Source organism: Furipterus horrens, unplaced genomic scaffold, assembly GCF_987537825.1.
Source record: "Furipterus horrens unplaced genomic scaffold, mFurHor1.1.pri manual_scaffold_11, whole genome shotgun sequence".
NCBI lineage: Eukaryota > Metazoa > Chordata > Mammalia > Chiroptera > Furipteridae > Furipterus > Furipterus horrens.
The window spans coordinates 15,259,457-15,274,471 of NW_028327181.1; the positions used below are offsets into that span (position 1 = coordinate 15,259,457).

At 53.6% G+C, this 15,015-nt stretch overlaps 1 protein-coding gene across 3 annotated transcripts in view; it reads left to right on the forward strand.

Moving 5' to 3' along the window:
- The window catches only part of NF2 (NF2, moesin-ezrin-radixin like (MERLIN) tumor suppressor), a 64,697-nt gene extending 53,852 nt beyond the window's left edge, over window positions 1-10,845 (forward strand). The window contains exons 16-17 of one of the 3 annotated variants that reach the window (XM_090292886.1): window positions 1,148-1,191; window positions 10,519-10,583. In XM_090292886.1, the coding sequence (XP_090149012.1) occupies window positions 1,148-1,183 (36 nt within the window). In that variant the 3' untranslated portion in view covers window positions 1,184-1,191; window positions 10,519-10,583. Of the gene's footprint in view, window positions 1-1,147; window positions 1,273-10,518 lie in introns of those variants that run through there. The other 2 variants (XM_090292887.1, XM_090292885.1) reach the window with 2 other exon arrangements.
- Window positions 10,846-15,015: the final 4,170 nt, after the last annotated feature.

A 15,015-nucleotide genomic window follows, 5' to 3' on the forward strand; every position in this document is an offset into this window, starting at 1 on the left:
CTGGCTTGAAGGAAGGGGAGCTTTTAACACAAGCATTTCATGATGAAATGAATCACTGTTACTGGATGGGTTTTGATCCATCATTTAGCAGTAAAGCGATTCTGTCTTTTAAGCCAAGGGGAGTTCTGCCCAGGGAGCTGCCTCACTTAATGAGGAAGCAAAATGCGATGGAGACCATTGAGAATAGATGCTCCCTGTGGACTTTTTGTGTTTTTTTAAGCGGCAAGGACTATGAAGTTCTGTTCTTGATTTAAAAACCAAATTCTGAATTTTTCATTTTTTTCATACTTAAAAGGAATTATCTAGAAGAATCTTAATGTTTTAAAAGATGTTGCAAATGGTTTCATATCTTTCTTCATTGAATATTTTGAGTTTTTAGTATTGTAGAGGAAGTTAATTTCCATCCTAAGTATCAGCCCAAGAGTATACTTCTCTGATGTTGGGCAAAGCAGAAAGGTCCTCTCCTGCCACCTGATGTCTGCTCCTAACCGATAGCCCAGAACCAGGTTAACAGCTGTAAAATAGGTGTCATTAAGAGAAGGCTATTCATTGAGTTCAGAGAATGATCATTTAGATATGTTTAAGTTTTTACTCTTTACCTCTAGTCTTTAAGGAATATCTGTTTTCAGTGGCTAAGCTGCATCTGAAAACCACCTGCCATCATTGGTGGGTACAATCGGGAGCCTCGAATTCTCTCTCTTGACTGCAGTTAGTACTGGCACTGGGTAGAGGGTTGCTTTTAGTAGCGTAACCTAGAGGGAAAGACCTTAGCACATTCCACATTCTTCTCAACTCTGGCTTTGTCATTTACTGCATTTCACTTCCAAAACCAAATTATTAAAACAGCTAGCAAAAGGGGAGCTGAAGTGAGGCCTCAGCCAGTGAGCCTCAAAGGAGCTGCCCCGACTCACGCATCTGGGCACCAGGAGCGATCTCATCTCTGCCGCTGCTGCGGTGAGCTGGGCCCTCAGCCACGGGAACCGGGGTGCTGCAAGCTGGAGAGACCCGCTTCCAAGCCGTGAACAAACAAATGAAGTCACTTGTCACAATTTCAGGCCTGTCTGAGCATTTTGCAAATGGCACATGTGGCATTGTTGATATCACAGGGTCTATTTTTGTTTTTCTTCATTTTATTTTGCTGGTTTAGCCTCAAGCCCAAGGCAGAAGACCTATCTGCATTTGACCCTCAAAGTAGGTTATTCCCAGGTACTCTATGTGGTGATGGTACTGCCCTCTGTGATACTAACCCGTGCATGAGCTTGCCTGTCTCTGTCCCCGGGCCACGCCGCCCATCCCAAGGGCAGGTGGTGCCTGGGCACTGGCCGCAGCATGCTTAGAGTCTGAGAGCAGGCGTCTACCCTGCACGGGTGCAGAAGGCTGCCTCCTTCTGAAGAGCATGTCAGTGGGGTTGTAGGACTGGCCGTCCTTCACCTCTTGTGTCACTGTTGGTCTGGAGAAGGTCGCTGCTTCTTGTCCAGTCAGGTCTGTCTAAGTCTTTTGTCTTGGTGGTGTATTTCTTAGATCATAACCCTAGCATGGAAATGGGGTGAATTCGGTGTTTCAAGATGAAGACCTTTCATGTGGTGTCAGTCTCTGAAACCCATGGTCTCACCTGACAGCTTCTGGTCACGGAGGGAAAGGGCTGCCCGTGTCCACTCGTTCCCTTCAGAGCCCCCCTTTTCCGTACATATCCTTTTTCTTGTCAAGGAAGCAAACCAGTAGCACAGGGATCTGAAGGGTAGTCAGTCTCAGTGGCCCGTCTGCCTCTCCGCACTCTGAAGGCCGCCCCCGCTGCAGCTCCTCCTCAGCGTGGGCAGGAGTTGTGCCCACAGGGAGCCCACGTGGGGCCAGCACAGTGGCGGGCACCCTGTAGTCGGGCCGTCAGTGTCGGGTGAGGGAACTAATTGAATGATTGCTGCTTTCCTTCTGCAATAGTTGGTATTCTCCCAACATGCCTAGGCAGTGGAGAGAATTTATTGCGCCCAGTAATAAAATAACACCCCGCCGCTGCTCCTCACCTAGTCCCCCGTAGGGCCCAGTGAGGCCACAGCATCTGACAGTCACATAGGGTGTGTCCTTTGGATGTATTCTGCTACCAGAATAAAATAAGCTCATTGGAAACTTTCTACCAAAAAATGAGATCTGGAATAAGTAGATCCTATTTGTGGTTGTTCTCCAAGCAAGAGAGGTTAGCAATTAGAGTCCCAGATGGATCTCATTATAAGATGGATTCGAGCTCGCAGTGGTTCCAAGAACCCATGGCGTGAACCCCGGTTTGTGAGTGACACTTTTATTTAGCGGGCTCCTGTTTCTTCAGCTTTCATACCACATGTTGGCATTGGAACACCCCAACACTGAGCAGTGCATGCTCTGAGCGAGGATGACCAGCTCTGGAATGGGCCGGCCACCTGGGTCATCTGCTCAGTAGTGGCCTCTGGTACGCAGAGGACCCCGGATGGGTGCCCCGGGTTTCCTGGACGTTGTGGCTAGCAGAGGGGCAAGCAGCGAATCTCTTTGGATTTCAGCCCGTGCCATCAGATATTCGCTCCCTCTGACTGCACTGTTCCACCTTGATGTGATTTCCTCTTTCCTCTTTCTGGAATGATTCAGAGCATTTAGATTCTTCAAGGGGCCTGATTTTGACCATCAGTTGTCACTGAGCTATTGTTGTAGACAAACGAGCTTTGATTTGTAGTCAGATTTGTACTGCTGCTAGGACCTTTTTCTTTTAACGTCTTAATGTAAACTTATTTTCAAAGCAGGCTGCTAGGCTCCAGTTAACCAAGAATTCTGAGGCATCAAGGGTTAATACAAGCATAGACACAGCTTTTAATAAAACTGAAGTTTTCTCACCATCACGAGATTAACTAGTGGTAGTTTGCTATACATGAAACTTGTCGTACTCTCCATTTTTTTAGACTTTGGTGGTTCCAGCGGCCAGGACTGATGACCAGCCACCTGTCTGTGCTGGGGCTGTGTCTGCTACATTTCCACTTTTTCCCAATTGCTAATCAGTGCGACTGCTTTGGCATTGGCCATCTGCATCAGAGTGGCACCAGGGATCAAGATCAAAAGCCACCCTTGGTAACCTAGATTCCTTTCCTGGGGAGAGGCGTAGGGACTGACAGCCACATATAGTCCTGGCACCTGAGTCTGTGGAGTGAGAGAGTGAGGTCCGGCCATGGGGCCGGGGTGAGGGGGACACAGGTGTCATGGGCTTGAGCTTCTTGCCTTCAGAGCCACAGTGCTGCTGAGGGGAGCAGTGGCTGGCCAGGTGTGACGGCGCTGCGCAGCGCACTTTGGAGGTGAAAATGCAGTCCTGGAGCGCACGCACGCAGGGCCCTGCTTCCACCTGCTCTCAGGGACAGGTTTCACTCCCCGGGCCTGAGCTGGACTGCATGCCCGCAAATTCATCATCACTTTGTGCCCGTGGTCTCCAAGGGAGCCCAGGATGCCAGAGGAAATTGACACATGAGAAATCACAGGGGTCGTAGAGCTTAGAAAGCCTATTTTATTAGTAAATGGTTTGCACCATCCAGGTCCAGCTGTGGTTTTCTGCCCATGGAGAAACAGGAATGAGGAGCCTTGACATTTCTCGGAGGCTCTAGGCTCTCTTGGATCAGGAAGACATAAAAGTCCAACGTCACCTTCAATTTGCGCCGACTTCCCTTGGAGATGCAGAGCTGGTGAAGTGAAGTAGAACACTTAACACACTCGGGGAAGTGATAGATCACAGGGCGAGATCCAACACGCGTGAAAGGCATCTCCCGCAATTAAAGCTAATGGCCAGAGCCTCCCAGGTGACCTCTGGGCTGCATCGTCTGCCTCGAAGGGGGCTGCTGAGCGGTTTGAGCTGCCTGTGTGTTTCCTGTGCTCAGCCCTCCCCGCCCCCAGTTGTGGGAGTCCCGTGGCTCTGTCCGCTTTGGAAACTGGGCATTATCTCCTGGAGCATCCTCTGCCCTGATATAAAAGGCAGTGCACCGCAGCCCTGCTCCAGAACCTTCCCTTTGTTGTTGTTGGAACATCGCAGAGGGGGGAGGGAGGAGGAGAAGAAAAGAGGACTGGGAGTGGGGTAGGGAGCAAGCGTTAGTGAGCAGCAGAGCTCCCCTGCTCACATAGGTAAGACTGCAGCAGCGATCTGGACGGCCCAGGCTCCGTGGGGAGCACAGGGCAGGCACTGGGGGGGCGTGGGCTGGCCTCGGGGAGGGGGCTCCTCCTGTGTGTGACACCCGGGCTCATCCCTGAGGGCCACTCTTAGCTCACATTCACACAGACTAAATGTCCAGGCGCTTCTTAACTGTCGAGGGCTTACGGTTTTCTTGCTTGTTTCTGGTAGCTCTTGAGGTAGAAAATTTCTACCAGCCGCTTTTCCAGAACACCACGACCCAGGCCCTCTTTGGTGGGTAGGCTTGACCCACTCAAGCAAGTGCCGTTTGGGACGCATCGAGGAGCCTTTGAAGCCTGCCTTGCCCCCCTAGGATGTCGTACAGCCGTTGAGCACTGGAGGACATTATTGGGCCTTATTTGGTGCAGTAAAACATCTCATTTGGTCCCTCAGCACTGAAGATGTGCTTCAGTGCAGCTCTCCTCTGGCATCTGATTTGTTCCTGCAACGGGGGGGAGGAGAACGGATGCAAACTCATTCTGAGGGCCCGAGGTTCTGTTCTTACTATCCTCGCCGTGATTTCCCTTCTGATATTGGCAATTTGAGGATGACATCAGGATATCTGCATCTTTTTCCTAAGGTGCTCACTCAGCGGCTTGTCGCTGTCAGCCAGCCTCCACCAGCCCGCTGAGGTGGGTCCGGCAGATTAGCCTGTTTTTCAGGTGGAAGAACAGAGTAGCGCAGGGTCCTGCCAGCATCACAGGGGCAGACACCAGTTTACAGGCATCTTTTTGCTGCTGTAGATCCCTAAAGGATTAATACACAAAAGGGGCCCTCTGGCGTTTCCCTGGCAGATGTCTCCCTAGAGTCGATGAAGCAGCTAATACCAAGTTGGATTTGTTCATTGGAATGGACAGGGCCTTTCATCCCACCTCTGTTTAGGGACAAGTGTGTGAGTAGCTCTAGCCCCATGCACATCTCCAGGTGGCATGTGGTGCACGCTGTCACTAGCAAGTAATGGCAGAGAAGCTGAATCTGGCCAGTTTGCGTCAGCTGCCCGCCTTCACGGGCCCTGCCCCCGTGGCTCTGGTTGGGAAGGGGTTTGTTCATCACACCCCAAACCAAAGCCTATGTTGGAATTTGCCGCTGCTGGATTTGCTTGTCACCTCTGCCCCAGAGTCTGCTTTCACCCGGTGGATCTGTTTTCTTTTGTATCCTCGCCCTCCCCCTCCTTCACTTACAATACATACATAGTGGCGGGGAGGAAGTATAACATGATTGTAGAGCTTGCATTTCAATTTCACTGCATTTTTATGGGACAAGCAGAGTCTCAGCTCCTGGAGTTATTAGGTTAGTATCTAAAATGGGTTCAGCACTGTGGATCTGATTGTTAAAAATGAATAAGACAGCCCCCCTGCCATCTTCCTTTCTCTTCCCTGGGGAGGAGTGGATTGAGGTGAGGGCCCCTGAGACTAGTTGGAGGAATCCTGATTAGTTTTGTTCTCCCAGCTTAATTGTAGAGCTTCCTTTCTCTCCTCATTGACAGCCAAATGGCTGTGTCCTGCCCGCCCCACGCCTTCCCTTTTGCTATAGGAACAGATGATCACAGTGCGGCCTTGGAATCAGTTTATCTATGTGCCGATGAAAGTGGAATTCATTCTTAATCAAGCAGCCTTGCTGCTGCGGGCTCTGTGCCCAAATGCATTTAGTTCCCTCCCGTCACTATGGGAAACAGCCCCCCAAAAGCACTTGTAGAGGGGAGCTTTGGGGAGAGTTGGCAGTGCCTTCCCCCCGCCCCGCCCCCCTGTGCTGTGTCTTTCCAGCAGGGGGCACTCTTGGGACTGATGCGGGAGGAGCCTTTGCCGCTGGGGGTAGGGGACTGGTGAGCCTGCAGCTTGTCACAGGTGCCCTCCCGGCCTGCTGTCTCCAGACCTTGGCCTATTTCTCAGGAGCAGGCAAGTGTCGGATCCTTGTATCTTGCTGGACTGCCTGAAATCCCAGTAAACAGGGACCAGGGAGTCTGCATATGCCCTGCCAGCCTGTGTAAAGGAGAGCCTGCTGGGTACCAGGCCCTTCCTAGGCTTCAGCGGAGCCAGCCTCCTTCTTGTTAAGGAGACAGATGTGTCTCCCGAAGCTGAACTTGTTTAGATTGGATGTGTCCGTTTGGTCACACCACACGAAGTTTGTAAGTGTGAGGAGGGCTAGGCTGCCATGCAGCTCCCCCTCCTGCCCTTGCACAGCCTGGTGCTGTCACAAACGACTGGCAGTGGGATGGAGAGACGAGGAGAAGGGGCTCTGCCAGTATGGCATCTGCCGGTGCTGGGCAGGAAGAAAGGGCCAGGCCCAGCGGGTGGATCAGAGCCCCCATAAGGTAAACACCAAGCCGTATAGACCTGTAGCAAGGAAAGAAAAAAAGTTTGTCTCCTCGGAATGAAATTGGATTAGTGACAGACTTGAGCAGCTCGTTCAGTCAAGAGAGAACTTAATTCCTCCTGTATTATTCACACGGCTTGCTTTAATCAGATGTGAAGAGACAGCTGGGAGAGAGAAGCGGGCAGCCCTGTGTCTGGTGAGGAAACTTCGTGTTCTTTCAGTCATTGTCAGGGGGCTGGCAAGAGCCCTGGGGCTGGAGGCTTTGCCCAGGGCCCATGTGGTTCATCGCTGCCCGAAGCAGATGGCTGGCCCTCGCCTGGATTCAGTGTGAGTTTTGGAAAGTGGACGGCAGACACGGTTACCTCTTTGTCCTTAGAAGGATTCAAGAAAGTGGACCAGAGTCAGCAGGTCCCAGAATGATGCAGCCGTTGTCTGTGAGGCCCTGCTTCCCAAGGCTTTTTAGTTTCACCACCTACTAAATTTGGGGGAGACCTCTTCCTGGACACCCTGGGAGGATGGCCATGGCAGTGTGCTGTGGGGCCCAGAGCCCATGCACCCGGGACTTCCCCTCCTGCCTGGAGGCGCTGCCACCCCCCATCCCCAGCAGGTCTGTCTGAGGGCCGTGGAGGGGTGCTGTTGGATTGCCAGAGGAAACCCGTGCAGGACTGTGGGCAGGACTCACAGGACCGGCTTCAGTTCTCCCTGTGCGTGCGACGTCGGGAGGTGAGGGCTTAGCCGGATCACCTGTGGTCGCCGTGTGTGCTGTGCAGCGGGAGCCAGGCCAGTTCCTGAGCAAGCAGGTGGACTAAACACTGATGTGGGCTGGTGCACCTAACGATGTCAGGGGTGGCGGGCAAACCAGGGCCCTCGTCAGCCGATGTTCACAGTATAGAGAGAAGGCCCCCAGAATGGCTAGCTGTGTGCCATTTCCTCTGAGCCTTCCCCTTCTCTTTCATGAACGCCTCCTGCCTGTAGTGGTTCTGTAAATGTTACAGTCAGTGAGCTTTCTAGAAAGAGCAGGTGGTGGAGGATCCCACAGGTGAGGACAGCCTGCCCAGTGGAGGTGGGAGGCTGAGCAGCAGCCAGAGCGCAGCTGGCAGACAGTCAGCAGTGCCCGAGGGGAGGTCTCCGGAGCTCTCTTTGGAAAACCTCTCTGTCCCTGGGCCGCTGTGTCCCCCGCTGGAGGAAAGGAGCCCTGGGATGCTTCTTGCTGACTGTCCCTCACCTGCCCTCAAAAACCAGCGAGCCCCTCTGTGTGAGACCCAGGGAGCGCTGGCTGGCTCAGGAGGAGGATGTTTAATGTCTAAGATAAAGGAAGCTGCTGAGGTAGAAGCAGGCAGAGACCGAGGTGGCAATGGGAAGGGTTCCAGCAGCAGCAGGCAGCTCGTGTGATGATTCCCTCTGAGGACAGGGTTCCTGGTGGAATTGTACAGTAAGGGGGAGAGATGGGGGCAGTGGCAGCCAGGTATCTGTGGGCTCAGGCAGGAGGCTCCCCGTGCCCTCAGCGACAGCAGCCACGCCAGGTACCTCTGCCTGGTAGCTTTGCCTGTCCCTCTTAACAGTCGACTGCATTTTGGAAGATTGTACACACTTCTTTCTGAAGCCATGTGTCTGCGGCACTTTCCTGCATCCGACAGCCAGGGTACTTGACTTTGCTCTATACCTTCCTTGGGCTGGGGTACAGCTTCTGCTCTTGCAAGGTAAGAGGCCAGGCTCAGCCACTAGGGTGGGGACTGGGGAAGCATCCTGCCCACCGAAGAGGGCTTTGTATCCTAGCAAACATGTGCTCAAGTAATTGGAATTTGGCACTGCCAGAGCTGCCAAAACCTTTCCCTGGCACCTCATGGGGACAGCCAGCATGCAACTCGGGTAGAGGATCCAGGAATTCTTGGAGCCATCATGTACAAAGGGGTAGGAGACTTGCAGAGGCCCCCAAAGCCTGGGCTTCCTGCCTGGGGAAGGGACCAGGTTTCTTGTGGGCATCTACCTGCCCAGCCTCAAAGGCAGTGCAGCCCTGCCTTCACCTGCACGTTTTAACCACACTCAGAGCTGGGGGAAGGGGAAGAAACGTGGCACTGCTGTTAGTAATAACAGCTGTTGGGTTCTATTGCACGCAGGCGTGGTGCTGAGCACTTCATGGCCTTTCCCAGTTACTCCCCATATCACCCTGTGAGGAAGGGGCTGCCGCCACCTCTGCTTCACGGTGGGGAGCTGAGGCCAGAGCAAGTAAGCTGCCCAGGACCACCCAGTTGGTCAGTGGCCCAGATGGCTTTGGGTCAGGCAGTCTGGCTGTGGCTGTATGGGAGTGTTGGGGGCAGGGCCCTGACCCCTGCAGGTCCCCTGCCCCCTGAGCGGCCAGCCTGAGAGCTTCTCCAGGAGAGTGGGAGAAACTGGAGCAGAGATTCAGGGTGTTACACCTTTTGGTTTAAACTCTCCCCCAAGAGGATTTTCATCCCAGTGGTTCTCTGGTTCTCTTTCTTTCCCCAGTTACCATCCTGGTTCCCATTGTCACAGAGCACACACCTCCTGGCCCTTCTCAGGCGGTGTTTAGGGAGAAGCCCATCCGAACTTGGCTTCCTTCTAGAGGGAGTTCTTCAGCAAAGAAATGAAAACTCTCTCCATCCCCCTCAGAGATGGGCTTTCCAAAGCGCTTCCGAAATTGGTCCCACTGAAGAAAACGGCTCAGATGCCTCCCCGCGTTCAGCTTGTTAGTTGGGAACTTCAAGGCCAAAAGATTTGGCAGGATACAAAGAGCCAGCTTTCAAGCTGTCTCAGTTTGAGGACACTGATGCCGCCTGTCTTCAATGGTGAAGTGGTTGATTTGGCATCTTCCTCCCCCACCCTTTGGAGAACACAGATGGTACTAAGGCCTTTACGGATTCAGAGACGGCCAGAGGTCAAGGGAATGGCCCAGACCATCTAGCCCATGGTTTAACTCCAGAGGAAAGAGGCTCGGAGAGGTCAAGGGTGTCCACTGAGGCCACATAGTGAGCTGGTAACGAAGGGGAGTTAGCAGCCAGGCCTCTCAGCGCTCACCTTTTCCCACACATCTCAGCTTCCTTATCACTAGAACCTACAACTTATTCACTCAACAAACACTGTTGAATTCCTACTAGGTGCAAAGCACTAACGTAATGGAAGTGGTTTGGGGGAATATAAAGATGAACAGCATGTGTCCCGTGTCCTCCCTCCCTGAAAACTCCTATGAAGTCCCAGAGCTGGGTATGGAACACAGTCCTGCCCAAGGAGTTGACTTCAGAAATAGAGCCGGAAGCAGGCACGGGGTGGTTGCCTGTGCCAGGTGCTTCTGTTCGGGGAAATCTTGGGAAGTAACCTACAGAGTCAGGGAACTGGGGTTCAGCAGTGCAGGGGATCGCAGACTCTAGTGCGTTGTCCGCCACCCGAGAGCTCATCCCTGCGGAGGCCTTTACAGTTTCGGGGCAGAGCACTGCGCTGCGTGTACTGTCTTCTCTGCCTGACCAGCCCCACCTGGGACGTCCATTGCCTCCCAGCTGGTGGCTGGAAACCCCTCTCAGCTGCCAGGTCTGCTTTGGGGCCACCTGGGAACCAGGAGTGTAAGGGATAAGCTCTTCCTCATCTGATGCAGGCCTGCTCTGCCTGAGGCCATGTCACCTTGCCCCAGCTCGTCCCCAGGATGTGAGGACTGAGACTTGGAGCCGTGGGAGGGTGAGCCTCCCGGACTGGCGCCACCGCAGACAGCACACCACCGGGTCCCGTAGAGACTTCTCTGGACGGGAATGTGGGCATCTATTAAAATGTCTAGGGACCTCCTGCCCTCTGAAGAGGCGACATCTTCCTGCTGACATGCTTCTACCCACCAGCTATTTCTCCCGGCATGTCCTCGTTTGTCACCTCCTAATTTGAGTTCCTGGGCAAATCTGGAAGCTTATTTGGGATTGACCACCAGCTTCCCTTTCACTGCAAACCACTTCGAGGCTAGTTCGCAAGGCGGAACGGCTTCCTGGCCTGAGGGGCGGAAATCTAGTCCCCCTTCCAACCTCTCCTCTGCTTCCTTGCAGCTCACCTTGCAGAGCGCCAAGTCCCGAGTGGCCTTCTTTGAAGAGCTCTAGCAGATGACTCCGCCACCCCAGGGCCTACAACTTCTGCTGCTCCCAGCTCTGGCAGGACGGGTCAGACACCGTGGGAGCCACCCGTAGGGGGCTGGGAGCGTCCGTGGGAGCTCTGGAACTCTCCCCAGCTGCATGGAGAGCCCAGCCCCGTGGAGAGCCCAGCCCCCTTCACGTGCAATTGCCTTGAACTGCGGCCCTGCAGAGGTTTCCCTCAGAGGGTTCCAGTTCTCCTGACCCAAGTCTTTAAACCCCTTAAGAAGTGTTTGTGTTTTCTCATCTGATGTGTGAGCCATACTTTCCTCATCAAAGGCACCCTGGGGGGGCAGGGTGTCCTACTGTCCAGTGCTGACTCCCAGCCCAGTCTGGGAAGTGGCTGCAGAGAGTGAAGTGCACAGGCCCCTGGAGGCCAGGAGGTGGTGGCCCCACCCCCACCCTCTGGTTTCCAGCACAGTCTTTCCCACTGGTGAGGCACTGGTCTCCTAAGAAGCAGGCCCACCCAGGTCCACCCAGGCCTGCCTGCTCACATTGTTGGGGAGCTCGCTCACGGCCCAGGCACCCCCGCAGCAGCTCTGGCTGCCAGGTGGTCGGCAGCGGGAAAGGCCGCCATTACGGGGTGGGGGGGGAGACTTGGCAGAAGCTGTGACGATGGGCTGGCTGCCAGTGGAGGTGCTGGGAGGCCAGATAGCCGTGCAGGAACCTGCACCATCAGAACACATGCTGCCCCTCCTCCTGCCTCCCCAAGCCAGGGTCCGAGGGCCAAGGGGGTCACTTGTCTTTTTCACTCTGCTTCAGTCTCAGCCTCTCCTGCCACGGAGGGCTGGGGACTCCTTGGTCAGGCTCTAGTCAGCACCTGGTGGCCCCGCTGAGACTGGGGGCCTCCACAGAACACTGAGCGCCACTGGCGCCGGGCTGCCTTGCTGATCCTTTGTATCTCCCTGTCCCTCACCTTTTCTCCTGGCCACCGGCCAGCAAGTCTCTCCTAACCCGTTTTGCTGTTGCCCTTGTCTCCCAGAGGGCCCTTTATTTTATGTTCCCTTGTGGGACATATGGGGTCTTTTTGTGCCCCTCCCAAGGTGAGCTGGTGCATGACTACCCACCCATGCTGGGCAGCAGGTCATAGACCACCCCTGTGACCCACACTGGCTCCTTGGTGCTGCTGTGACCCACTGAGCCTTTCAGATCCTTCCAACGGGGCTGTTACGTAGAGCAGGTGATAAGCTTTCACCATGAAAAGGTGCTTATTGAATGAAGACACGTGAGGTCAAGAGCTATGGTGTCCTGGGCTGCCTGCCGCCTTCTTGGGCCATCTTGCCCCAAGGAAGCCACCTCTCTGTCACCCCAGCTTCTTAGAACACACAGGATGGGACTCTGTATCTGGACACTAAGCGTGGATGACTGCAGCTGAAAGAGTTCCTTTGTATCTCCCTGTCCCTCAAAGGCCCCTTCCCCGGAGACAGGGAGCCCTCATGCGTTTGTGATGTAAGGTCTGGCTCTTCCGCTGAGGCTGTCTCCTCGGGCTCACCACCCCTCCCTGCATTTCCAGAGAGCTACTTTCCTCCTGACCTGTAAATTTAATCCACAACTGGCTGTGGGCACAGAAGCATGGTGGTGGTTTATAAAAGCATTGTCAGACTTTTTAAAAATTATTATTTAACTGCCTTGTGTATGTCTGAAGTCTGGGAAATGCCAACCTGTGTGGCCGCAGGGAAACCGGGCTGGTGTCTGAGCTGCGGCGGGAGCGGGGAACAGACCCAGCAGGCCAGGGGAGTGTTGCCCAGCCAGGAACACAGGTTCTCAGAGGTGAGAGCTGGTGGGATCTCTTGGAGAGGAAGGGCAGAGAGGAGGGGGCCCTCAGCCAGGCGTCGGGCCCCAGCAGAAGAAGAAGGGATGAAAGAGGAGGTTGGTTTTCATAAACTTGTGCCTAGGTTCTTTCTAAGTGAATATTTTTAGGGTTCGGAGCTTATCAAGTAAGGAAGCCTCTCACCTCCACTGAGAGCAGGGCCCCGGCCATGATTATTTCATTAGAAACACTTCTGATGTTCTTGGGCAGACACACCATTCATGAAGTCGCTGCCCAGCCATGACACTCGGTGCGGCTGCACTGCCAGCGCTCAGCTGTCCACACGGACCACCTCACCCGTCCTGACTGAGGCCCCACCTCTGCCACAGCAACGCTGCGGCCTGTGGTATTGCCTCAATTATTCATGGACCTGCCCGGCCCCGCTAGACAACACCCCGTGGCATTGCATAACACTTCTTAAGTGACAGTGTTTTGTAATCTTGGGAGCACGTTTCTCTCTCTTTCAAACCAAAACGGCCAGTCCAGAGGCTGATGACCATGGACGGTGACAAAGGTGACTAAGTGTTGCTCGCTGACAGAGCTGGAGCTTCACAGTCCCTGGAGGGGTGGCCTTGGCAGGGAGGCAGCCGCTCCCAGCCGCCCTGGGGCCAGGCTGTGGGCTCCCAGGGAAGCTCCATCCCTTTTCAAAGACGTCAAACCCCACTTGTTCCCGTGGGGCCTGAGTTTTGCCCCCTGTCAGGGACAGACCCTGGAAGACTTTTCTGTTTGGGGGGATCGTTGTAATTTAAGTGATTGTTTTAATAAAAATTCTAAGCTGTAAAAAGTTTGTCTTGGGCTCCCTCAGTTTGTTGTTGCTCAGGCCATTGAGGTGGCCAGGCCATTGGGCTGCATGACAGGGTCACCACTTGCGCTTTGAGGAAATGGGGCTTCTGCCCACCCAGGACTTCAACTCCAGCCTTGTGTCTTTGTAGTAAAAGGATCACCTTTCCTGGGCTAATGACAGCACCCCTTACTATACCTTCACCTGGGAACTCCTTCCCTCTTCCTGGGGGGCACTCAGGGTCATGGACGGGGCCCTGGACCAGGTCCCAGTGCCTGTGTTTTCTTTTTACACCCACTGCTGGGCCTCAGTTCCAGGCTTGAAAACTGGGGTGTTGGAGGGGATGATCCCTCCAGATGCTTCTGCTGCTGGGTTTCCCCATCTGGGCCTGAGGAGTGGGTGGGGGGTGTGCAGAGCCCCTGGGGTCCCAGGCAGTGTCCGCAGGACAGATGACAGCCAGCTGTTGTCACAGGGCCACACAACACTTGCACTTAAGAGCTACTGCTGCAGAACTTGTGGTTTCGTGTTTTGTCTCTTTTTTCTTTTAAATCAATAAAAGTCCTTCATTAAGGCCGAAGCTACTGTAGGGTAACCCTGTCCCAAATCACACATCCTAAGATCAGAGATGCAGTCGGCACGCGTGTCATCAGCAGTTCTAAGGGACCACAGTGCTGCCTGTCATGCGTCAGAATGCATTTCAGTCCCTATTGTACGAGCCCATAAGGAAAATAACCCATCAAAATACACAGAAATGTCCAAGAATTTGAGTTACATATAACTTGTTTTTATATATTTGGAAAGATAGGTTTGAAGTTGTAAAATTGGTGAGCAATATAAATATTTTGTAATTTTAAATTTACAGAATTAGTAACTATAATAATTAGAACATTTTTATTAGATAAATAATAACATGAAATGACTTCATTTCTTAAATACAGATTATGTTGTTTTCAGTGATTGGAAATAGTTTGATTTCCTTTGCAGCGTGAGCCAGAGAGAATGCTTCATAAATACTGGTCATTTGAAGCTTTCCAGACAACATTTTTACCTGACTTCTTTTAAGCCAACTCCTGACCCCCAAAAGATAGTAAATGCTCATACAGATCCTGAGGTCTCCATTAAGTAGAGTTAAAATTAATAAATTAATAATACACCTGGCATTCTGGTATGGGGGAAACTGGTTGAGGTCTACTCTGCCCCCCCCCCCTTTTTTTTTTCCCCAGTTTGTTTTGACAGTGCTGTAAACCCAAAGCTGCTGGCCAGCCCTCAGCACTTAATTGTGCTTGCAGCCTGGTCCCATGGGATCCCTGCCAGCACTGTGTCGCTTGCCTTTGGTCCTCGCCTGAGAGCTGAGAGCCTGGCAGCTGTCAGGGCTGCCCACCCAGAAGCCTTCGCTTTGGAGGAGCGGATAGGGAGCCGCCCACGTAGGACAATGAGTTGGCAGCAGGACTCTGGGGGAAAACGTATTGGTGAGAAGATTGCTGCGATGGTGTCTGATCCAATTTCTTGCACGTCTGGGGAAGAAATGGTCGAGCCGTCTGCATAGTCTCCGTCTCCCTCTCAGACAGCCCAGGCAGCTGAGCGAGGCCACCACGGGGCCCTGTCCTCTCCTGGGGCTCCCTGGCAGTCTGTCATTGCTGCATTATGGCAGGATGCTGCGGCCCTAGTCCCCGCTCGGGCAGGAGTCTGGAGCTCGTGTGGAGGGAGGCAGCTCGGGGACGTTCATCAGCACCACGAGGACCCGAATGACTCAGAGGAACCCCCACTGTGTCCTCTCCCGGTTTCCACTAGATGCCCATTTCTCACTGGGATGCCCGTCCCAGAA